Source organism: Pseudorca crassidens, chromosome 10 (assembly GCF_039906515.1).
Source record: "Pseudorca crassidens isolate mPseCra1 chromosome 10, mPseCra1.hap1, whole genome shotgun sequence".
In the NCBI taxonomy this organism is placed as follows: domain Eukaryota; kingdom Metazoa; phylum Chordata; class Mammalia; order Artiodactyla; family Delphinidae; genus Pseudorca; species Pseudorca crassidens.
The window spans coordinates 71,303,075-71,323,729 of NC_090305.1; the positions used below are offsets into that span (position 1 = coordinate 71,303,075).

At 61.2% G+C, this 20,655-nt stretch overlaps 2 protein-coding genes across 9 annotated transcripts in view; one reads left to right on the top strand and one right to left on the bottom strand.

The window, feature by feature from the left end:
• Window positions 1-13,529, top strand: part of STAB1 (stabilin 1) — a 27,011-nt gene extending 13,482 nt beyond the window's left edge. Inside the window, exons 26-69 of one of the 4 annotated variants that reach the window (XM_067754681.1) lie at window positions 862-957; window positions 1,516-1,611; window positions 1,744-1,791; window positions 1,955-2,085; window positions 2,257-2,368; window positions 2,776-2,853; window positions 2,942-3,040; window positions 3,143-3,241; window positions 3,378-3,509; window positions 3,750-3,878; window positions 4,063-4,119; window positions 4,513-4,596; window positions 5,094-5,289; window positions 5,413-5,508; window positions 5,600-5,645; window positions 5,750-5,826; window positions 6,039-6,164; window positions 6,349-6,422; window positions 6,575-6,649; window positions 6,912-7,034; window positions 7,351-7,398; window positions 7,611-7,688; window positions 7,794-7,940; window positions 8,369-8,509; window positions 8,612-8,671; window positions 8,984-9,160; window positions 9,243-9,329; window positions 9,462-9,611; window positions 9,716-9,772; window positions 9,859-10,060; window positions 10,433-10,582; window positions 10,672-10,776; window positions 10,921-11,028; window positions 11,109-11,302; window positions 11,396-11,540; window positions 11,621-11,754; window positions 11,843-12,008; window positions 12,085-12,194; window positions 12,287-12,406; window positions 12,493-12,642; window positions 12,720-12,824; window positions 12,900-13,046; window positions 13,135-13,251; window positions 13,327-13,529. In XM_067754681.1, coding sequence (XP_067610782.1) covers window positions 862-957; window positions 1,516-1,611; window positions 1,744-1,791; window positions 1,955-2,085; window positions 2,257-2,368; window positions 2,776-2,853; window positions 2,942-3,040; window positions 3,143-3,241; window positions 3,378-3,509; window positions 3,750-3,878; window positions 4,063-4,119; window positions 4,513-4,596; window positions 5,094-5,289; window positions 5,413-5,508; window positions 5,600-5,645; window positions 5,750-5,826; window positions 6,039-6,164; window positions 6,349-6,422; window positions 6,575-6,649; window positions 6,912-7,034; window positions 7,351-7,398; window positions 7,611-7,688; window positions 7,794-7,940; window positions 8,369-8,509; window positions 8,612-8,671; window positions 8,984-9,160; window positions 9,243-9,329; window positions 9,462-9,611; window positions 9,716-9,772; window positions 9,859-10,060; window positions 10,433-10,582; window positions 10,672-10,776; window positions 10,921-11,028; window positions 11,109-11,302; window positions 11,396-11,540; window positions 11,621-11,754; window positions 11,843-12,008; window positions 12,085-12,194; window positions 12,287-12,406; window positions 12,493-12,642; window positions 12,720-12,824; window positions 12,900-13,046; window positions 13,135-13,251; window positions 13,327-13,395 — 4,941 coding nt within the window. In that variant the 3' untranslated portion in view covers window positions 13,396-13,529. Of the gene's footprint in view, window positions 1-861; window positions 958-1,515; window positions 1,612-1,743; window positions 1,792-1,954; window positions 2,086-2,256; window positions 2,369-2,775; window positions 2,854-2,941; window positions 3,041-3,142; window positions 3,242-3,377; window positions 3,510-3,749; window positions 3,879-4,062; window positions 4,120-4,512; window positions 4,597-5,093; window positions 5,290-5,412; window positions 5,509-5,599; window positions 5,646-5,749; window positions 5,827-6,038; window positions 6,165-6,348; window positions 6,423-6,574; window positions 6,650-6,911; window positions 7,035-7,350; window positions 7,399-7,610; window positions 7,689-7,793; window positions 7,941-8,368; window positions 8,510-8,611; window positions 8,672-8,983; window positions 9,161-9,242; window positions 9,330-9,461; window positions 9,612-9,715; window positions 9,773-9,858; window positions 10,061-10,432; window positions 10,583-10,671; window positions 10,777-10,920; window positions 11,029-11,108; window positions 11,303-11,395; window positions 11,541-11,620; window positions 11,755-11,842; window positions 12,009-12,084; window positions 12,195-12,286; window positions 12,407-12,492; window positions 12,643-12,719; window positions 12,825-12,899; window positions 13,047-13,134; window positions 13,252-13,326 lie in introns of those variants that run through there. The other 3 variants (XM_067754682.1, XM_067754684.1, XR_010947047.1) reach the window with 3 other exon arrangements.
• NT5DC2 (5'-nucleotidase domain containing 2) overlaps window positions 13,425-20,655 on the bottom strand; it is a 17,616-nt gene continuing 10,385 nt past the window's right edge. For 2 of the 5 annotated variants that reach the window (XM_067754735.1, XM_067754736.1), the window contains exons 2-14: window positions 17,883-18,067; window positions 17,666-17,740; window positions 17,345-17,400; window positions 17,110-17,203; window positions 16,780-16,908; window positions 16,607-16,667; window positions 16,420-16,522; window positions 16,197-16,298; window positions 15,908-15,989; window positions 14,231-14,317; window positions 13,995-14,135; window positions 13,847-13,911; window positions 13,425-13,765 (exon numbers count right to left, since the gene is read on the bottom strand). In XM_067754735.1, coding sequence (XP_067610836.1) covers window positions 13,504-13,765; window positions 13,847-13,911; window positions 13,995-14,135; window positions 14,231-14,317; window positions 15,908-15,989; window positions 16,197-16,298; window positions 16,420-16,522; window positions 16,607-16,667; window positions 16,780-16,908; window positions 17,110-17,203; window positions 17,345-17,400; window positions 17,666-17,740; window positions 17,883-18,067 — 1,442 coding nt within the window. In that variant the 3' untranslated portion in view covers window positions 13,425-13,503. Of the gene's footprint in view, window positions 13,766-13,846; window positions 13,912-13,994; window positions 14,136-14,230; window positions 14,318-15,695; window positions 15,766-15,907; window positions 16,009-16,096; window positions 16,332-16,419; window positions 16,523-16,606; window positions 16,668-16,779; window positions 16,909-17,109; window positions 17,204-17,344; window positions 17,401-17,665; window positions 17,741-17,882; window positions 18,068-20,655 lie in introns of all 5 variants that reach the window. The other 3 variants (XM_067754732.1, XM_067754733.1, XM_067754734.1) reach the window with 3 other exon arrangements.

Sequence of the window (20,655 nt, forward strand, 5' to 3'; positions counted from 1 at the left end):
TTTTTAGACTCATGGAAATCCAGCTCTTGGAATTTTGGAGTCTCAGACTCCAGTCACAGGATCTCAGAATCTGGAATCTTCCACGTGAAGCACGTCAGGCCTGGTGAGCCCGAGGACTGGCTGGCGTTGAAGAATCTAATATGCAAGTTGGGAGGCCAGGCCTGGCTGCTTCAGGGTCAGCCTCTGTGTGGCCCAGGCTTATGCAGGGATCCGTGGGGCTCCCTGACTCCTGCCCCATGACTGTCTGGACCACCAGCCGTGGGACCTCAGCAGTGACACTCAGATGGGCCTGAGAGCTGGAGCTGCGAACTCCATCAGGAGCTTTAAAGTTCAGAACTGAGGGTGGAATAAGCAGTTGCAGATGCCCCCATCGTGCAAAGAAGGGCAACTGAGATCTGGAGAGTCTTACTAGTCACTCACCTGAGGTGTGGACAAGCCCAAGGACACTGGCATTTAGCGGGAAGGATCAGAGCAGCCAAGCAGAGTGGCGGGGTTGGAGGGGGATCCGAGCGGCCATCCCTGGGGCTGGTCTTGGTAAAACCTGCCAACTCATCACACACTGCAGACATCAACAGCCTGGCTGGGCCCAGGCCTGAGAGCAAAGAGGCCCCGAGGCTCCTGGATGCCCCCCTGCCAATGCCATCACTTCCTCAGATTCTTCCTGAGAGCCAGTCTCCCCTCAGGGCCTCAACCTCTGCTTCTAGAACATGGACCTCCAAGGGTGGGGCTGGGAAAAGCTCCTCTGGGGTCTGAGCAGACCACCCCAGGGGAGTGCCCATCGGGAGCTGAGCTGAGCTGTGGAGGAGGAAAGGGTTTCATGCTTCTGGTGAGATGAGGCTCTCTGCTCCCCAACCTCTCCAGAGCCAGTGCACCTGCAAGCTGGGATTCGCGGGGGACGGCTACGTGTGCAGTCCCATTGACCCCTGCCGGGCAGGCAACGGTGGCTGCCATGATCTGGTGAGGGGGTGAGAGGGCTCCAGGCCCAGGGGAGGCTTCAGGGGTAGGCCTTGGCCGCAGCAGTGTCCCTGTCTCTGGTCAGGATTGGGATCTTTCTCAACCTGAAATCCAAACCCTGTCACCTGCTTGCCCACAGGACAGAGCTTTCACCCTCCTTATAAAGATCCCAGCCCCTGCCCTCACCACCCTTGTCCCGTGCTCCCAGCGCCACACCTTCGGCCTGGCTAGCTCCTCCTGCCCTCAGCTCAGGCCTCGCCTGGAGGTCCGGGGCCTCCCCGATGCTCCCACAGCCCTGGACTTCCCTGACCCATCTGCCAGGATGGGTTGGGGTAGCTCACGTCACATGCTCACTGGCTTGGAGAGCAGGGCCGGGCACACCAAAGGAGCAGCTTGAATACAGACTGGATAGAGGGAGAGACAGATGGTAGGGATGGGTAGCTGGACAGGAGGACAGCAGGAGGATGGGCCAGAGTGAGCGGAGAGATGGAGGGTGGGTGCTGTCCAGCTTGCCCTATGGGTGCTGAGTGGAGGCCATGTCTCTCTGCCCTCCAACCCCAGGCCACCTGCCGGGCAGTGGGAGGAGGTCAGCGGGTCTGCACATGCCCCCCTGGCTACGGGGGTGATGGCTTCAGCTGCTACGGAGACATCTTCCAGGTGAGTGGTTTCCTGTGCTTGGGGAGGAGTCCTCTTGTGTAATCCGGGGGTGGGGCCGCACTCAGGGTCATGGAGGGAGGGAGCTCAAGTCTATCTCTAGACTGGTGACTTCAGCTTTTTCCCTCCCCTCAGGAGCTGGAGGCAAATGCCCACTTCTCCATCTTCTACCAGTGGATCAAGGTAGGATCGGATGGAATGCTGGGCTTGGGGACTCAGATCCAGGAGGCCACATAACAGCTCTAAGAGCTGGAGGTGGGGGGCAGGCCTGGAGGCTGGGGGAAGTGATCTCAGGTGGTGGCTGCCTGCATCACTCCCCCTGTCCCCCCCCACACCATGTGCACAGGGGGCCGGCATCACTCTTCCTGCTGACAGCCGAGTCACAGCCCTGGTGCCCTCGGAGTCTGCCATCCGTAGGCTGAGCCCTGAGGACCAGGCCTTCTGGCTGCAGCCGAGGATGCTACCGCAACTGGTCAGGTGGGCTGCCACGGCTGGGCTCCGGGAGGGGGCTTTTGGGTGAGACCCAGCCCCTCCCCAGAGGTCCTCAACCTGGCATGTGTCCACACTTCGGGGTGGAGCCCGGTTCCAGGGGTCTCTGTAGGTTACACTAACCCGGTTCCATGGCCCCCCTGAACTGTGCCCTCTCAGGGCCCATTTTCTCCAGGGCGCCCTGTCTGAGGAGGAGCTGGCCCGGCTGGACGGGCAGAGTATAGCCACCCTGAGCCCCACCGCACGCTGGGAGATTCACAACATCAGTGGGGTACGTGGTGAACTTTGGGCAGAAGAGGGGACCATACAGGGAAGGGGGGCCTCGAGTGGCTATAGGCTTCCCAGCCCAGGGTCCCCGGCGATGCGATTGGGTCCCCTTGCCCGGCCCAGGGCTGAGCTCAGAGGATGTGCTCAGAACACATTTGCTGCTGGGTGGTGTCTTTGGGCCAGAGTGACTGCCCTGCCAGGGCTTGTCTGTTCATCTTTGTCTGCATGTGCACACCTGGCCCCCTCATGTATGGGCCCTGGTGAGGGTCTGTGTGCCCATCTGGTAGGTCCTGAGTCTGAGGGTGTCCAGGCCAGGTTGGGTGCCTTGTGCCCAGCAGCCTCTCTGTTGGTGCTACACGCACTCTTAAGTGTCTACCTGTGTCTCCCTGAGCTCTGCCTGCTGCCTTCCAGAGGGTCTGGGTGCAGAATGCCAGCGTGGACGTGGCTGACCTCCTTGCCACCAATGGTGTCCTACATGTCGTCAGTCAGGTATGGCTGGAGGGGTGTGTGTGCAGGGAACCTTCTAGTCATGCCAAGAGGCAAGGATGTACTGACCAGCTCCCATGCTCTGTGCCAGGTCTTACTGCCTCCGAGAGGGGATGTGCTGGGGGGGCAGGGGTTGCTGCAGCAGCTGGACTCAGTGCCTGCCTTCCGCCTCTTCCGGGAGCTGCTGCAGGTAAGGGCGGCAGGAGTGGGGAGTCCTGGATGGGGGCACCCTCCCCCAGGGTCAGGATTGAGGGCAAGAAGGCCCACCCCTGATGCCTGCACCCGCCCCTAGCGCCACAGGCTAGTACCCCAGATTGAGGCTGCCACCGCCTACACCATCTTCGTGCCAACCAACCACTCTCTGGAGGCCCAGGCCAACAGCAGCGGCCTGGTAAGATCACCGGGACAGGGGCCACTGAGGGGGGTGGGTGAGCCTCCCATCCCACGACAAGGACACAGCGGGCGGGACGCACCGTCCCGGGCACTCTGGAGTCCTGGAGCCCCTGAGTCTCTCCTTCCCCCTCCAGGACTTGGATATAGTGCGACACCATGTGATCCTGGGGGAGGCGCTTTCCACAGAGGCCCTGCGCAGGGGCGGACACCGCAACTCCCTCCTGGGCCCCACGCACTGGCTTGTCTTCTACAACCATAGCGGCCAGGTTGGTGGTGGGGTGGGGGAGCACAGGAGGCCCTGCCCCGGGCACCCTGCTCTTGAACACCCCTTTTCTTTGGAGTTCCCCCACCTGGGCACCTCAGCCTCTGGTCCAGAGACTTCCCATCCTGGGAGACCCCCAGTCCACAGAGATACCCCAGCCCTGGAGCGCCTCCGTGGCCTGCAGCCCCTGAGGGGAGGGTGGGGATGGGGTGGGGGGTGTTCAGCCTCCTGCCCTAACCCCCAGCCCGAGGTGAACCATGTGCCACTGGAAGGCCCTGTGCTGGAGGCCCCTGGCCGCTCACTGTTTGGCCTGTCCGGGGTCCTGACGGTGGGCTCAAGCCGCTGCCTGCACAGCCACGCAGAGGCCCTGCGGGTAAGAGGCTGGGGCCTGGGGAGCGCAGAGGGGCGGTCAAGAGCCGGAGGCTCTGGCTGGCCTGGCCGGCGGGAGGGACACTTGGTCAGGGGTGGGAGAGCTGTTAGCCCGCCCCAGAGGAGGGAAGGTGGGTTTGGAGCCCCCGCCTCGGGACTGCCTGACACTCTGCCCTCCTTCCCTTCAGGAGAAATGTGTAAATTGCACCCGGAAATTCCGCTGCACTCAAGGCTACCAGCTGGAGGTGAGGCAGGGCCCAGCACATTCCGTCCCTGCTTCACCTGCTCTCACTGTGCCCAAGGTGTCCGAGCTCCCCGGGCCCAGCTCTGCTCACCCAGGCATGGGAACCTGGAGCAGCGTGGGCCGCTTGGCTCTCCTGCCAGCGGCCAGGAGGCCTGGGTCCAGGTCTGCCCAGAGGAGGCCTCACTCAGACTGGCAACCTGAGGCCAGTGACCCTCGGGCTGCCAGTCCTGCCTACCTTCTCCTCCTCAGGTCTATCTGTCGTGGTCCTTCCTTGACCCTTTTGCTATCCTGCTTACCTGTCTCACCCACTGACACCTGTAATCTGTCTCCCCATTCACTGCCTTGCTCCTACCTAAGCCACTGCCTGAGTCCTCCTGCCTGTCCCTATTTCCAGGACACCCCCAAGAAGAGCTGTGTCTACCGGTCTGGCTACTCCTTCTCCCGGGGCTGTTCTTACACGTGTGCCAAGAAGATCCAGGTTTGCCCTGAAGCAACCCCCAGCCCCAAGCCTTTGACCAGAGAGGAGGAGGTGGGAGTGGGGGCCCAGGGCAGGAGCTGGGATTAGGCTTCAAAGGCAGAGGCAGGGCTAGGACTATGACGAAGCCAGGGAAGCAAAGGCCTGGCGGAAGGGGGAGAGAGGTCTGAGGTCAGAGGGGCCAGTGTTTGTCTCTGTAGCTGTGCCTCCAGGGAGTGGGGATGGGGAGAGAGAGAAAGAGGCTCAGCCTAGAACTGACACCAGCAACCAAGCCCTGGGGGCAGCAATGGGGCGAGCTCTGCCCCTCTCCGTGGAGTCCGTTTCCTCACCCCTGCCATGGAGAGGCTTGTAGAAGGCAGTCTCCATTTCTCTGGGTCTGACTTGCTTTGTTCTGTGGCTCTGTGGCCCCAAGATGCCCTTCCCCCGACCCCCGCCGTTTCCCTGCCCCCTGACGTCTGTCCTGGCCTGTGCCGGGCCTCTCCTTGTGCCCCCTCCCACAGGTGCCTGACTGCTGCCCTGGCTTCTTCGGCACACTGTGTGAGCCGTGCCCGGGGGGTCTGGGTGGTGTGTGCTCGGGCCACGGGCAGTGTCAGGACAGGCTCCTGGGCAGTGGGGAGTGCCGCTGCCACGAGGGCTTCCACGGAACGGCCTGTGAGATGTGTGAGCTGGGCCGCTACGGGCCCAACTGCACTGGAGGTGAGGCCCCGGGGGCGGGCAGGAATGGTGGGAAAGGCGGCCAAGGACAGCGGTCATGGAGACGCCGCAGCAGGGACAGAACAGGCACTGGGTAACTTCTGTCCTGCCTCGTTCCGCTCCCAGTGTGTGACTGTGCCCACGGGCTGTGCCAGGAGGGGCTCCGAGGGGACGGAAGCTGTGTCTGTAACGTGGGTTGGCAGGGCCTCCGCTGTGACCAGAGTGAGGAGTGGCCCCAAGGGGGAGAGGCGGGTGACTCCTGGGGAGGCGGTTCCTGGGTCAGCATGATCAGAACCATCCTCCTACCCCCCAGAAATCACTGGCCCTCAGTGCCCACAGAAGTGTGACCCCAATGCCAAGTGAGTGAGCTCAGCCTGGGGCAGGTGGGCAAGTGGGGGGGGCGTGGCTAGGGTCAGGGCAGGGGCCGGGCAGACATAGACTAAGCTGTTGCCATCCCTCCCAGCTGCGTCCAGGACTTGGCTGCAGCCCCTGCCTGTGTCTGTGCCGCGGGGTACTCGGGCGACGGCATCTACTGTGCAGGTCCAGGCACACCAATGCCCCGAGGCCCCTGAAATTTGGGGGTGGATTTCCCCACAGAGCCCTTTCCATGCCCTTTAGGTCCAGTCTCTATCCCTGTCACCTCTTGGGTCTTACCCCTCCCTCCGACCTTTTCCTTTCTCTCATGCCCTCCTCCCCTGTCCCCACTCTGTCCCATGCCCACTGCTCACAACTCTGGGATCATCTACCCCTAGTGGTGGACCCTTGTGCCCATGACCATGGGGGCTGCTCCCCCCACGCCAACTGCACCAATGTGGCACCTGGTCAGCGGACATGCACCTGCCTGGATGGCTACACGGGTGATGGGGAGCTGTGCCAGGGTGAGGCTGGGGTCTGCCCCCAGGGGTGTGGTTTCAGTGGCATGAGTGAGACTAGGAAGGGCTGAGGGGCACACACAGGTGTGAGCCTGAGGGTGCTGAGAGAGTAGGGGATGAGCACCTCAACAGACAGATGAATGGAGGGGCTGCCTAGGGCCAGCCCTCATCCCAATGTCTTTTCCCCCAGAAGTTAACGGCTGTCTCATCCACCACGGGGGCTGCCACATGCACGCCGAATGTATCCCCACCGGCCCCCAGCAGGTCAGCACAGCAGAGCTGGACACTGGGGCTGTGCCATTCCCTCATAGGGTGTGGCCCTCCTCAGACCAGGCCCAGGGAGGGGTGCTCCTTCTGTCCAGGGCGCTGGCCCACTCTAGGGTACCAGCAGCCCCACTGATTAGGATTTGGGACAGGTCTCCTGCAGCTGCCGCGAGGGTTACAGTGGGGACGGCATCCGGACTTGTGTGCTCCTGGACCCCTGCTCCCAGGTCAGGCCCCCAAGTCGCACCCAGTTCCACAGGGGGAGGGGACTGGGGTGGGAACCAGCCTTCCTCACCCCCAGCAGGGTCCTGAGTTCTTCTGAAGGGTGAGCCACCTGCGCTCTGACTGAGGGGTCAAGGTCAAGTCTGACTGATTAGTAGGAAACAGGGCCTTGGGTGTTGGGGAGGGAACTTCATGGCCCCTTCCCCACAGCTGGTTGGGGCAGCAGTCCTGGGAGTCACTGATGCCTCTTTCCTGTCCCTGCCTCAGAACAATGGAGGCTGCAGCCCCTATGCTGTGTGCAAAAGCACAGGGGATGGCCAGAGGATGTGTACCTGCGATGCAGTCCACACTGTGGGTGATGGCTTCACCTGCCGTGCCCGAGTCGGCCTGGTAATGATGCCCAAGTAGGACCCCTGACCGAGCCTTGGCAATGCCGCCCATGGGCCTGACCCGTGATATTGGTTAAGACCCCAAATTTGATCCTGATCCTGGCCCTGACCAGGACTTGAGCCTGACCCCTGACTCCACCTAGGCATGACCCAGTTATGATCCATGAAACCAATCCTGATCCCCGCACAGACCACCCTGGCTTTCCTTTCCTCATCTCTATCTTGGCCAGACCTTGGGCTCTAGGTGCTGGGACAGGCACCAGCCCTGAATGGAGGCCAACCACAATCTGAGCTGATCCTTGTCTCCCCTGATCCAGGAGCTCCTTCGGGACAAGCATGCCTCATTCTTCAGCCTCCATCTCCTGGTGAGTAACCAGCTGGCCTGCACATCCTTGGTCCAGCCTGGGCCTCTCTGACCTGCAAATCCCACCTGTCTCTGGGCCATGATATTCTCATTTGGTCAGAGGGCTGGCTGGTTTGGTTTCTGAGTCTGTGTCTCTCCCAGAAAATCAGTGGAAACCTCGAGTTGGTCCCAGGTCGCCCTTCTTCCACTTAAGCTGTTTCCCTCTCCCCCCAGGAATACAAGGAGCTCAAGGGGGATGGGCCTTTCACAATCTTTGTGCCGCATGCAGATCTAATGACCAACGTGTCGCAGGTAACTCAGCCCCTGGAGCAAGGCTGGGGATTCTGGGGGGGTGGGCGCTGCCTGGGCAGAGGTGGAAGTCAGGGCACCCTTGTGCCCTCATGACTCCCACTCCAGGATGAGCTGGCCCGGATTCGTGCCAATCGCCAGCTTGTGTTCCGCTATCACGTGGCTGGTTGCCGGCAGCTGCGAAGCCAGGAGCTGCTAGAGGAGGGCTATGCCACCACACTCTCCGGGCACCCGCTGCGCTTCAGTGAGAGGGAGGTGAGCCCAGGTCCTGGTCCCCGACATGGACTGTCCACAGACCAAGGACTCAGCTGCTCTCAAGCCCCGCATCTATGCCCTGTCCCCATGCTTTTAAGACCGTCTCACCTTCCCAGGGCCAGGGCGGCTTTAATGAGAGGGAGATGAGTCTGTCCCCGGACCCCACCCACTACCAGGGGCCAGTCCTGGGCTCAGGACTTCTGAGCTTGGCCCTGTGTCTGCACGGCTCCCACCAGCCAAGTCCAGTGGTGGTTTCCCTGGGTGGCTGTTTCCCTGGGCTGGAGGCAAGACCCACCCTCAGCCTTGACCCCGCCCACTTCCTGCCCCAAGACTCACCCAACCCAGGCTCTGCTCCCACCTCAGGCCCCACCCACAGCTCCCTGAGCACCCCACTAATTGGCTTTATTCAATCCCGGCCCCACCCCCAGGGCAACATATACATCAATGACTTCGCGCGCCTGGTGAGCAGCGACCACGAGGCTGTGAACGGTGTCTTGCATTTCATCGACCGTGTCCTGCTGCCACCTGAAGCGCTGCACTGGGAGCCTGACGCTGCCCCGATTCCGCAGGTATGACCTGGGTGCGGGCGGGGAGCTGGAAGGCAGGCGCCCAGGGGCCTGGGATCCTCCCTCCCCTCCTGACCTCACTGTTCACTGAGCGCCTGTCCCCAGAGAAACTTCACTGCCGCTGCGGAGAGCTTCGGTTACAAGATCTTCAGTGGCCTTGTGACGGTACTGCTCCTGTGTGTGACTCTTTCAGTGTGTGTATGTGTGCACGTTTAAGTGTGTATATGCGGGCGACTGTCAACGTGTGTGCTCACCTTTCTGTGCACAGGGACATATTTGTGGGCATGAGCGTCCCAGTGAGCACAAGAGTGTGCTTATTTGTGCCCACATACTTGACAACTTGTATGTATTGTCCATGTCTATTGGCCTGGGATGGCTACAGAGGCATGTGGCTGGTGGGAAGGTCACCTGGGTCCCTGGAGCCCCTCCATCTGCCCACCATCTTCTGACGAGACTGTCACACCTCTATCCTACCAGATGGCTGGCCTGCTGCCCCTGCTTCGAGATTCATTCCATAGGCCCTTCACAATGCTGTGGCCCACAGACTCCGCCCTGCAAGCCTTGCCTCCCGATCGCCAGGTCTGGCTATACCATAAAGACCACCGTGACAAGCTGGCGGCTATTGTGCGGGGCCACGTGATCCGCAACGTTGAGGTGGGTGCACTCCCAGACCTTGGTCCCCACTGCCGGCCACTGAGCCTGCCCTCCCAGCTCCAACTGTGCTCCATCTGCTCAGGCCTTGGCATCTGACCTGCCCAACCTGGGCCCACTGCGCACCATGCATGGGACCCCCATCTCCTTCTCCTGCAGCCGTGCCCGGCCGGTGAGTCTGGGGAGGAAGCTTGAAGGAGGGAAGCAGGAGGCAGGGGCCCTGGCACTGGCAGGGCAGGGCGGGGCGGGGGGGGGCTGCAGTACATCTGTGATCCACCACGTACTCCACATCTTCCGCCTGCAGGGTGAGCTCACGGTGGGAGAGGAGGACGCCCGGATTGTGCAGCGACACCTGCCCTTTGAGGGGGGCCTGGCTTACGGCATCGACCAGCTGCTGGAGCCACCTGGCCTTGGTGCCCGGTGTGACCGCTTTGAGACTCGGCCTCTGTGGCTGGTGAGGGAGGCCACAGGCCAGAGGTGGATGGATAGGCAGGGGCCTAAGCCCACCTGTCCTGTCCACTCACTTGAGCTTGCTTTGTTGGTCTCCCTTCCTTGCAGAAGGTTTGCAGCGTTTGTGGGCTGGAACCACCCTGTCCTGAGGGCTCACAGGAGCAGGTAAGGGGCTGGGAGCCAGGTGGGGGTGGGGGAAGGGCCCAGGGCCTACCAAGCTCAGGTTTGCAGCCCGATTCCTCTTGGCCCAGGGCAGCCCTGAGGGCTGCTGGCGCTACTTCTCAAAGTTCTGGACGTCTCCTCCGCTGCACTCCCTGGCACTGCGCAGTGTTTGGGCCCGGCCCAGCCACTGGGGTCAGCCCCAAGGCCTGGGCAGGGGCTGCTACCGCAACTGTGTCACCACCACCTGGAAGCCCAGCTGCTGCCCTGGTCACTATGGCAGTGAGTGCCGAGGTGAGTGTCCTGAGGCTGTGGAGGCTGCTGGCTGGCTTCTCCAGCTCCCAAGGTGGCCAAGGGCGTAGTTCTGGCCGTTGTGCCTCAGAAAGGGTGTCAGGGTGGTCAGGGGCTGGGGGCGGGGAGTGGATCTTACCAGGTGAGAACGCTCTAAGAGCTGGGGTGGGTGTGTAGATGGTACAGGACCTGGTGGGGTGTGTTGGGGTCCGGGTGTTCTCCAGGGCGTGGGGAGTTGGGTGGATTGCTGCTTCTGCAAGAGCCTCTGCTGCTGCTGGGTGGCGGACGGACTGTGTGGCTAGGCTGGGGATGCGTGTCTGCGGCTCCTGATGAGCGTCCCTGGCCCCACCTCTCTTCTCCCACCCTAACCCCTAGCTTGCCCTGGGGGTGCCAGCAGCCCCTGTAATGGCCATGGCACGTGCATGGACGGCATGAGCGGCAGCGGGAACTGTAGGTGCCATTCGAGGTTTGCCGGGATGGCATGTGAACTCTGTGCCCCAGGTGCCTTTGGGCCCCTTTGCCAAGGTAGGCTGTCCTGCCCGACCCTGCCCTATCCTGCTCCCTAATCCACATGGCCCATGTGCCGCCACCATCCTGCCTGTCCCTCTCCCCAGCCTGCAACTGTACCTCCCATGGCCACTGCGATGAGGGCCTGGGGGGCTCTGGCTCCTGCTTCTGTGATGAGGGCTGGACTGGGCCACACTGTGAGGTGCAGCTGGGTGAGTGGGCCCTGTGCTTGTGCCGACCCTGCACACTTGTATACCTACACACACCAGTGCATGCCCCAACTGCACAGTGAGGTGGAAGGGGGTCTAGGAGGGCAGCCACTAACCTGGATGTGTGGGGTGGGCCCTGGGGGACAGAGCTGCAGCCTGTGTGTGCTCCACCTTGCGCATCCCAGGCCGTGTGCCGCGCTGGCCACAGCTGTGAGTGCAGCCTGGGCTACGAAGGGGATGGCCGCACGTGCACAGGTGAGCAGGAGTGTGAGGTGGGAGGCCCCACTCCCCTCCCCTCCTGTCGCCTGGTCCAACCACTCTCTCGCTGCCTCCAGTGGTAGACCTGTGCCAGCATGGGCGTGGCGGGTGCAGCGAGCATGCCAACTGCAGCCAGGTAGGCACAGTGGTCACCTGCACCTGCCTGCCCGACTACGAGGGTGATGGCTGGAGCTGCCGGGCCCGCAACCCCTGTGAGGATGGCCACCGCGGGGGCTGCAGCGAGCACGCTGACTGCCTGAGCACTGGACCGGTGAGCAGGCGGGCAGCCAAGCAGCTGGGCGGGGGCCCCCCGATGAGCGGCTGCCCCAGTCCCTGAAGGGCGCCCACCTGCTCTGCTGTCCAGAACACACGGCGCTGTGCGTGCCACGCCGGCTACGTGGGTGATGGACTGCAGTGTCTGGAGGAGCCTGAGCCGCCCGTGGACCGCTGCCTGGACCAGCCACCACCCTGTCACGTGGACGCTGTGTGCACTGACCTGCACTTCCAGGGTGTGCTTCCCTGCCCTCTCCCAGCACCCCGGCTTTACCTCGGTGCTGGCCCTCTGACCATGCATCCCTGCCTTCCACAGAAAAACGAGCTGGTGTCTTCCACCTCCAGGCCCCCAGTGGCTCCTACAGCCTGAATTTCTCACAGGCCGAGGCAGCCTGTGGGGCCCAAGGAGCTGTGCTTGCTTCTCTCCCTCAGCTCTCCGCTGCCCAGCAGGTGCGCGGGGCCCAGGAGTCTGGAGCCAAGCCTGTGGGGGCCCCTTGAGTTGGGTCTTGGGTCTCAGCATCTGTTTGTACCCCTACAGCTGGGCTTCCACCTCTGCCTTGTGGGCTGGCTGGCCAATGGCTCGGCTGCCCATCCCGTCGTTTTCCCGGCAGCAGACTGTGGCGATGGTCAGGTGGGCGTGGTCAGTCTGGGTGCCCGGGAGAACCTGTCGGAGTGCTGGGACGCCTACTGCTACCGCATGCAAGGTACAGCCACCCACCACACCCCATTCTCTGCCCTGCCTTTTCCCACTGACCCACTAACTCACTGCCTTTCCTGCAGACGTGGCCTGCCGATGCCGCGATGGCTTCGTGGGTGATGGGGCCAGCGTGTGCAATGGGAAGCTGCTTGATGTACTGGCCACCACTGCCAACTTCTCCACCTTCTACGGGGTGTGCAGGGGCCCAGGCTTAGGACCGGGGGGTGGTACAGCTGGGATCCCTGTGGAGAGAGCCTACCCACAACCCTGTCCCCACCATCCCAGATGCTACTGGGTTATGCCAATGCCACCCCGAGGGGTCTCGACTTCCTGGACTTCCTGGACGACGAGCTCACCTACAAGACACTCTTCGTCCCTGTCAACGAAGGCTTTATGGACAACCTGGTAAGTAGCAGGGGATGTGGGGAGAGCAGGGCCCAACTCTGCTCCCTCTAGCTGGCCCAGGCCAACAGGCCCTGCTTTGCCCACAGACACTGAGCGGCCCAGACCTGGAGCTACACGCCTCCAATACCACCTTCCTGAGCACCAACGCCAGCCAGGGTACCTTGCTTCCCGCCCACTCAGGCCTCAGCCTCATCATCAGTGACATGGGCCCTGACAACAGTTCTCAGGCCCCTGTGGTGAGTCTGGAGGCTGCCCCTCCCCTACTGGCCCCAGCCCTCACTCACCCACTGGGCCTGACCTGGTCTCCCTACAGGTCCCAGGAGCAGTTGTGGTTAGCCACGTCATTGTGTGGGACATCGTGGCCTTCAACGGCATCATCCACACTCTGGCCAGCCCCCTCCTGGCACCCCCACAGCCTGTGAGTTGGCCAGGGGTGGGCAAGGGGTGAGGAGACCGCTCTGGCCAGGTCTCTTGATGCTCTCCTCGTTGGCAGCGGGCAGTGTTGGCCCCGGAGGCCCCACCTGTGGCAGCAGGCGCAGGGGCTGTGGTAGCTGCTGGAGCGCTCCTTGGCCTTGCGGCCGGAGCCCTCTACCTTCGTGCCCGAAGCAGGTCCGCAGGCTTTGGCTTCTCTGCCTTCCAGGTAGGCTGGGCTGGAGACTGATGGGGTTGGTGGGGTCTGGGCCCACCGAGCTTGCTTGAGGCCTCTCACTACTCACCTCCCTTCCCAGGCGGAAGATGATGCTGCTGATGACTTCTCCCCATGGCAGGAAGGGACGAGCCCAACCCTGGTCTCTGTCCCCAACCCGGTCTTTGGTAGCCATGATGCCTTTTGTGAGCCCTTTGATGTGAGTGCGGGGGCTGGGGGCTTGGGAAAGGGGACCCAGGGCCTGGTCTCAGTCCAGCCACTAACAAACATACAGTCCTCCCCTCAGGACGCGCTCCTGGAGGACGACTTCCCTGACACCCAGAGGATCCTCGAGGTCAAGTGACGCAGCCGGTGCTGAAGCAGAGGCACGAGCAGGAGGGAGGCGGCTTTTATTGCCCAGAGTGGGTGGGGACAGCAGGGGCTGGGCCTGGTCCACACAATAAAGGTACCCTCAGCGGATGTGGGCCATATCGCCAAGGAAGGGTGTCTTCATGCATCCAGTGCAGAGCTGATCCATCCAGAGCGGTGCCTCGTGCTGCAGGGGCGTGCGGCGCGGGTAGAAGGTGAAGTCCACGCGGTAGTTGAGCAGACAGCTGAGGGAGGCCATGTAGAGGTCGGAGAAGCGCACCAGGCGCCGCGAGAAGTAGGTGGGGTTGTGGAAGGTGCGAAAGATGCTCCCGAACTGCGCATTGAACAGGGCCTTGGTGATGCACCTGGGGAGGGAGATGTGGGCACTCATGGGGGTGCTCCTGAGGGGGCTGGGCTGGGGCTCCTGCCCAGGCCCCACCACTCACCTCAGCTCCTGCCGCTCCTTCATCCAGGCGGCCAGCACCTGCCGAGACTCGGCATCCTGGTAGGTCTGGGGGAGACAAGGGGTGCTCTGGGTGTGTGCGGCCAGGCAGCGGCCCCCCACCTCCCTGCAGACATCCAGCTGCCCCGCACCTGCATACGCTCCAGTAGCCCCGTGAGCGCCTGCTGCCACGTCAGCGAGTGCATGTACTGCTCCGTGTTGATGATGCGGATCTCTCGCTCCAGCTCAGGGATAATGGCACCTGTGCGCCAGCCGTGACGCAGCATGAGATCCTGGGGGGCAGGGTGCAGGGTAGGCAGGGCTCAGTGCCGGCCAGGAGGTCCCCCTCCCCTCCCCACTGCGACCCATCCCCGCCTCCCGCCCTCACCGCCAGGTCACTGTAGAGGTGGTCTCCGAAGTAGAGCACACGGGGGCCTCGCCATTCCGTCAGACGCAGGAAGTCAAACAGGTTTCCCTGGGAAGAGATTGGGGGTGGGCGGGGGAGACCGGGCTAAGCCCAGTGTGCCGAAGGGGCTCCCCCAGGGTAATTCTCCACCAGTCTTCCCAAATCCCTAATCCCCAGAGGCAGCAAGGCCCCTCTAGCCGGATGCTGGGCTGCCCTTTCCTGTGGCCTCGCTGTCCCCTCCAGGCTCCGGAAGGGGGTCTGCCTGGGGCAGGAAGGTCTCCTATAGGCCTGGCCTGGTGCCCTGGGCCTCCCCTCCCCGTGCCCTCACACCCACCCAAGCTAGGAATTGAGTTCACTCTTTGTGGGAAACAAACTGCAGCAGTGACCCCATGGCCCTGAAGCAAGCAGGCCACCTCAGCCTGAGCCCAGAGGGACCCAGCAGACCAATGGCAGTCCTCACTGTGAGGCCGCCTGCCCCTCCTGCGCCAAAGCTGGAGAGATGAAAACAGCCAGGCTCAAGCACAGCAGAGGAAGCTGGCAGGGGAGCAGAAACCGGGGCAGGGGCAGCAGCCTCCACAGGGCAGGCACCCACAGCCCAGAAGTGAGAATATACACCCAGCAAAAAGGAGTTACTAGAGGCAGTCTGCGGGCGTGAGAGGCCTGGGGAGGTGACAGCCGTGGGGGAAACAGGTAGCTGTGAAGGGCTTAATGGTTGAAATAAGCTCAAGCAGAGAAGGTGAGGAGCAGGAGGGAAGTACGAGCGGGCGGGGCGCTGAGGACGTGCCAAGACGACGAGAACCACACACACAATGAAATTTCAGAACACCAGGCATACAGAAGTCTAAAGCCTGCCAGAGAAGAAAAATCAGTGTTCCCCACAAAGACGCGTGACCCTCCTCAGGCTCAGCCAGGATGCCAAGACAACAGGGAGCATCAGCCTCAGAGCCGAGGGGTAAAGCTCGTGCCCAAGGGGGCCACCGACAGTTGGGGGCCAGCAGGGTGGAAGGCCGAGCGGTCGGCAGGGGTGAAGGGCTGGGACCTTGGCACTGGGCGGCCCGAGGCTGCTCCCTGTGCCTGTCACTGGCCCGACTGCTGGCTTCTTCCCTGCCCCCAGCTTCTGGAACCTCCATCTCCAAGAAACCCAGCTCAGCCAGGATTTCCGCATTCCACCCAGAGCCAAGTGCCTTAATCACCTCCTGCTCACAGCCACCTGACACTTCCCCACCAAGCACAAGGCCCTTCTCACCCTCCTAGCCAGCCAGAAAAGGGGTTTCCTCCGAGGCCTGTGCCAGCACCCCCACCAGCCCAACTCGGGGGCCCCAACCAGGCTCATCTGGCTGCAGCAGAGTGCTCAGCCCAAGGCAAAAGCAGGGCCATTTATTGGGCACTTGGCGAATGCCCCAACAACCTAAGAGCTTTACACCACCACTCAAGTAGAGTATTATACCTCTTTTACAGACGAGGAAAGCACAGCACAGAGAGGCCAAGCAATTGGGCCAGGCCCTGGGAGCCACTTCCTGTGAGGGGACAGAGCCACAACAGAAGGTGTGGTGGCTGGTCAGGGCCCAAGAGGCCGTGCGGCAGCCCCGCCACAGCCTGGGGCCGTGGCTGGGCCCTGGGGTCCCTACCAGGTACAATTCCCACCTAGATGGCTCTCACCTGACGATAGATCTTGCCCTTTTCCAGGCGGGTGATACGGTCCCAATGCAGTGAGCCCTTCTCATCAAGTTTTCTGAAAGGCCTAGGGTGGGTTGAAAGGCCTAGGGTGGGGTTAAAGGGCCTGATTTCCAGTCTGTGGCAGGACCACAGGCTGGACACCTCCCACTCTGCAAAGGCCCACCTGCTCACCTGCCCATCAGCAAGGGGGTGCCCCCACCCCAGGCACACAGGGCGGCAAGCAGAGGCCAGTCCCCGCTCCCTGGGCCCATCGCCCCTGCCAGGCCCATACTTGCGCCGGTCGGTGAAGAAGCTGGGCTTGTCTGCCTGGACGATGACCACGTCGAAGAGTTGGCGCCAGTCGGCACCCACCATGTGCCGCATCCCCTTGTCCCTGGTGGGACAGAGTGGGACAGGTGGCAGGTGTCTGAGGGAGGCTCCAGGCCTGCCCATCCCAACTCAGGCCCCTGCCCTGCTCCCTCCTCCCACGGGTTGGGGGACACGGGCGTGCTCACACGAAGCTGAAAGGACTGTTGGTGATGAGGAACAGCTGTTTCCCGTGCGCCACCAGGCGGCTCAGGACGGCGAATGTCTCATCCCCTCGCAGGATGTACTTCTCTAATGGGGGGAGATGGGAGCTTGTGAGGGCCAGCCCTGCACCCTGCCCGGACAGGCCGCAGCAGGGCAACCATCCCCCCTTACCCATGTCCCGCTCGATCCACTGGTACATAAGGCCCTTCACGTGCACATCTCGAATGGCGTCCTGGGGGCAGTGGAGGGACAGTGAGGCCACAGTGGAGCCCAGGAGGACCTGCCCTGCTGTGGCTGGACTTCACCTTCCCTGCCACACTGGGAGGCAGGCCTAGCGCCCTCACCGTCACATCCTTATAGAGGTGTGCTTGGTCAAACTCCAGGCCATGGCCCAGGAAGTGGTCCACCACGCAGGAGAGCAGTGCCATCTCTGGCAGCGAGAAGATGTCCATGAACTGCTTGATGGAAGGACCCTGAGGAAGGACCACTGACTCAGCAAGCCCCAGCTCCGGAGACCCAAGAGCTCCAAATATGTCTTGGGACACTGGTGGAGGGGCACAGCCTGTGGGTCAGGGCTGGCGCACCAGGGTGTGGGCACTGCCTCCCAGGGAGCCAGCACCCACTGTGAGGTCATGGAGCTGGCTGCCCTGGGCAGTGGCAGACGGAGCGAGTACCTTGCCATAGAAGCCACTCATCTGGTACAGTGGGATGTGCTGGGTGCCCCCATATAGGTCGATCACCTCTTCGTCTGGTACAGGCTGAAGGCCCCTGGGTGGATGCAGAGATCACCAGTCCGAAGTGGTCCTGAACCCGGGCCACGGTGTAGGGTGGGGGACCGTGGGGTGATGCAGGACAGTGTGGACCTGGAGCAGCAGGCTGGGGTGCGGTCAGGGCAAGGTTAGCACTGACCTGTAGGCTGTCCCCAGTTGCACATAATGGAAGGCGTCAATCTTCATCAGAAGACTCTTGAGGGCACCAAGGGAGTAAGACGGGCAATGAAGGAGTTTGCCATTAGCTCTGAGCCAGCCTTTGCTAGCCCCCATGCCGAAGCCCCAGTTGGATGGTACCAAGTGTATCATGTGCACGCCAAGAGGAAGCTACAGCTTTGAGGCCAAGGGAGTAGAAAGATAAGCACCGCCCCCGCCCGCATAGGAGACGGGCAGCTAAGGAAGTAGTTCTGATATACATCCAGTCAGGAGGGGCCAGGGAGTCAGTGGTCTAGCCACTCACCTTCTGAATATCATAGTGGAGGCCACGGATGGCAAAGCTGGGGTTGTAGTCATACTTTCGAATCCCCTCCGGGTACTGTCAGGGGAAATCAGGTCAGGCCTGAGCCAGCAGTACTGACAGACCTGCTGGCTGGGCAGCTGCCTCAGGGGATCAATTCAGCCACCCATCCAGGGGCGCCCCATGATCCGGCCTGGGACCCCTACCTGTCTGGCCTCACCTTGTAGTGCTCAATCAGGATGTCACGGGCGGCAGTGAAGATCTCTGGGTGCAGTGTGTCCGCATACTGGGCCAGGGTGTAGTCATAGTCGAAGCCGTAGACCTCGACATCACGCAGGCTGATCTCGTTGTTGGCATAGATGGCCGCTGGGTTCAGGAGACTGCAGACCTCAGGAGGCAGGAGGTCTAGAGGAAGGAGGTATAAGTGTAATGAGGATGATCAGGAAACACCCTAAAATGGTACTCTTAGCTCAATGCAGCATTAGGTCAAACTGAGGCTCAGAGAAAAGTCACTCGCCCAGGGTCACATGGGTGGGGTAAGGACCCTATGGGTCCTGGATTATACCACCGCCTGCAGCCTACCAGTTGCTCTGAGCCATGCCTCCTCCAGACTCTCATAAGCCCCATGGGACACCTGGCTATGCTCTGACACTTTCCACCTTGCCTGAAGCTGGGGTTGGGACTTAGGAACATTATCAAGGTGAGGGGTACTGGGTAGCTCCGCTGCTGCTCAGGGCCCCAGCTCTGTGCACCTGCCACAGGTCTCACAGTGAGGCCCCTCTAATCGGATTTCAGCTGCCCACCAGTCCACGTAATGACATTCACTGCCCCTGGGACCAAGCAGGACCCTGTGGGGCTCCTGGGTACAGAAGCCTTTCTGTCCCCCATTTCTGTCCCCCACTCCAGCCTCCATGACCTTCCCTGGGTTCCAAAGGGCAGATTTGAACAGCTGCTAGTAGGGAAGGGAAAGGATGGGGAGACAAGGGAGGAGCAGCCAAGAAACAACCTGAGGCAAGATTTGAGGAACCAGAGAAGCTCATCAAGATTAGACCAGGGCTTCCCTGGTGGCACAGTGGTTAAGAATTCGCCTGCCGATGCAGGGGACATGGATTCATGCCCTGGTCCGGGAAGATCCCACATGCCGCGGAGCAGCTGGGCCTGTGAGCCATGGCTGCTGGGCCTGCGCGTCCGGAGCCTGTGCTCCGCAATGGGAGAGGCCACAACAGTGAGAGGCCCGCGTACCGCAAAAAAAAAAAAAACCTGCCTCTTGGGACTTCCCTGGTGGTGCAGTGGTTAAGAATCCACCCGCCAATGCAGGAGACACGACTTCGATCCCTGGTCTGGGAAGATCCCACATGCCACGGAGCAACTAAGCCCATGCACCACAACTACTGAAGCCTGCGTGCCTGGAGCCCTTGCTCCACAAGAGAAGCCACCACAATGAGAAGCCCAGCGCACTGCAACGAAGAGTAGCCCCCCTGCTCACCACGACTAGAGAAAGCCCGCGCACAGTAACGAAGACCCAACGCAGCCAAAAAAAAAAAAAAAAAAGAATCTGCCTGCCAATGCAGGGGATACGGGTTTGAGCCCTGGTCCGGGAAGATCCCACATGCCATGGAGCAACTAAGCCCGTGCGCCACAACTACTGAAGCCCACGTGCCTAGAGCCTGTGCTCCACAACAAGAGAAGCCACTGCAATGAGAAGCCTGCGCACCACAACGAAGAGTAGCCCCAGCTCGACGCAACTAAAGAAAGCCCACGCGCAGCAATGAAGACCCAGTGCAGCCCAAAATAAATAAATTAAAAAAAGAAAAAAGATTAGGAGACCACAAGATTAAAGGAGTGCAGACCCTGCACACACCCTAATCTTATCAGCAACCCCACCCTTGAACGACTGCTATAAAAACTCCTCACCAATTCCTCCCCGGTTGGCAGATAGTTTTTTGGCGCAGGAGCCTGTCCCCCTTTGCCTGCCAAAGCAATAAAGCTATTCTCTTCTACTTCACCCAAAACTCTGTCTCCAAGATTCGATTTGGCACCCAACATGGGGCTGACTCGTGGGCAGTCCTGGGGCGGGTGCGGGGCGGGGGGGGTGGTTCCCTGGCTTGATTGGATGCTCCAAGATTTTCTCCATGCCAGCCTCATTCAAGAGTGGAGGGCTGAAGAATTCCTTTAGAGACCAGATCACCTGGGACCCTTGTCTGGGAAGGCTGAGCCCCAGTCATACCCCATCGGCCATCCTGGCAGCTGGAACTCCGAGGCGGGACGAGACAGTGGAAGAGTGTTCCTGCTAGGGACCACCCTAGCAACTGCCCAGCTGCCGAGGTCATCTTCGCCTTGAGGATGTTCCTCTCTTCCTCCTGCCTGGACCACCCTGGACTTCCTACTCCAAGGAATTATTTTGGGGAAGCATAAAAGTAGCATTTGGGATGTCACAACACCTCGGCTAGCATTTGGGGAAGTCCCCCAGCGTGTACTCTGTGGCCACTTTGACCCTGTCCGTTTGGGGGAACCTTGGTTCCCATTTGGGGGATTCTCCATTCCAGGAAATCCCATTTGAGAGGTGTGCCACTTGGGCAGAGATCACGGGCTAAGTGGGACTTGGAAGCCCATTTCGTTTTGGTTTCTGTTTGGGTTTTTGGTTTCTTTGGTTTGAGGCTTCTTGTTGCTGGCTAGGATTTTGGTTTGTTCTTGGTCTGAGCCTGAGTGTTCTTTCAATCAAACATGGGAAGTGCTTCTTCTTCGAGTCCATCTGATAGTCCCCTGGGGAAAATTCTGGCAGACTGGTCAACCTATAGCTATCAACCTATGGCTAAAAAGAATGAGATTCTATTGTAATTCTGTTTGGCCAATGTACATTCTTAAAAGTAAGGAGAAGTGGCCTTTGTGTGGTAGCCTAAATTATTATTCTATTCTTCAGCTAGAATCCTTTTGTCACAGGAATGGAAAGGCTGGGAATTCTCTCCACTCCATCTGGGCTAGCCACTCTGGGC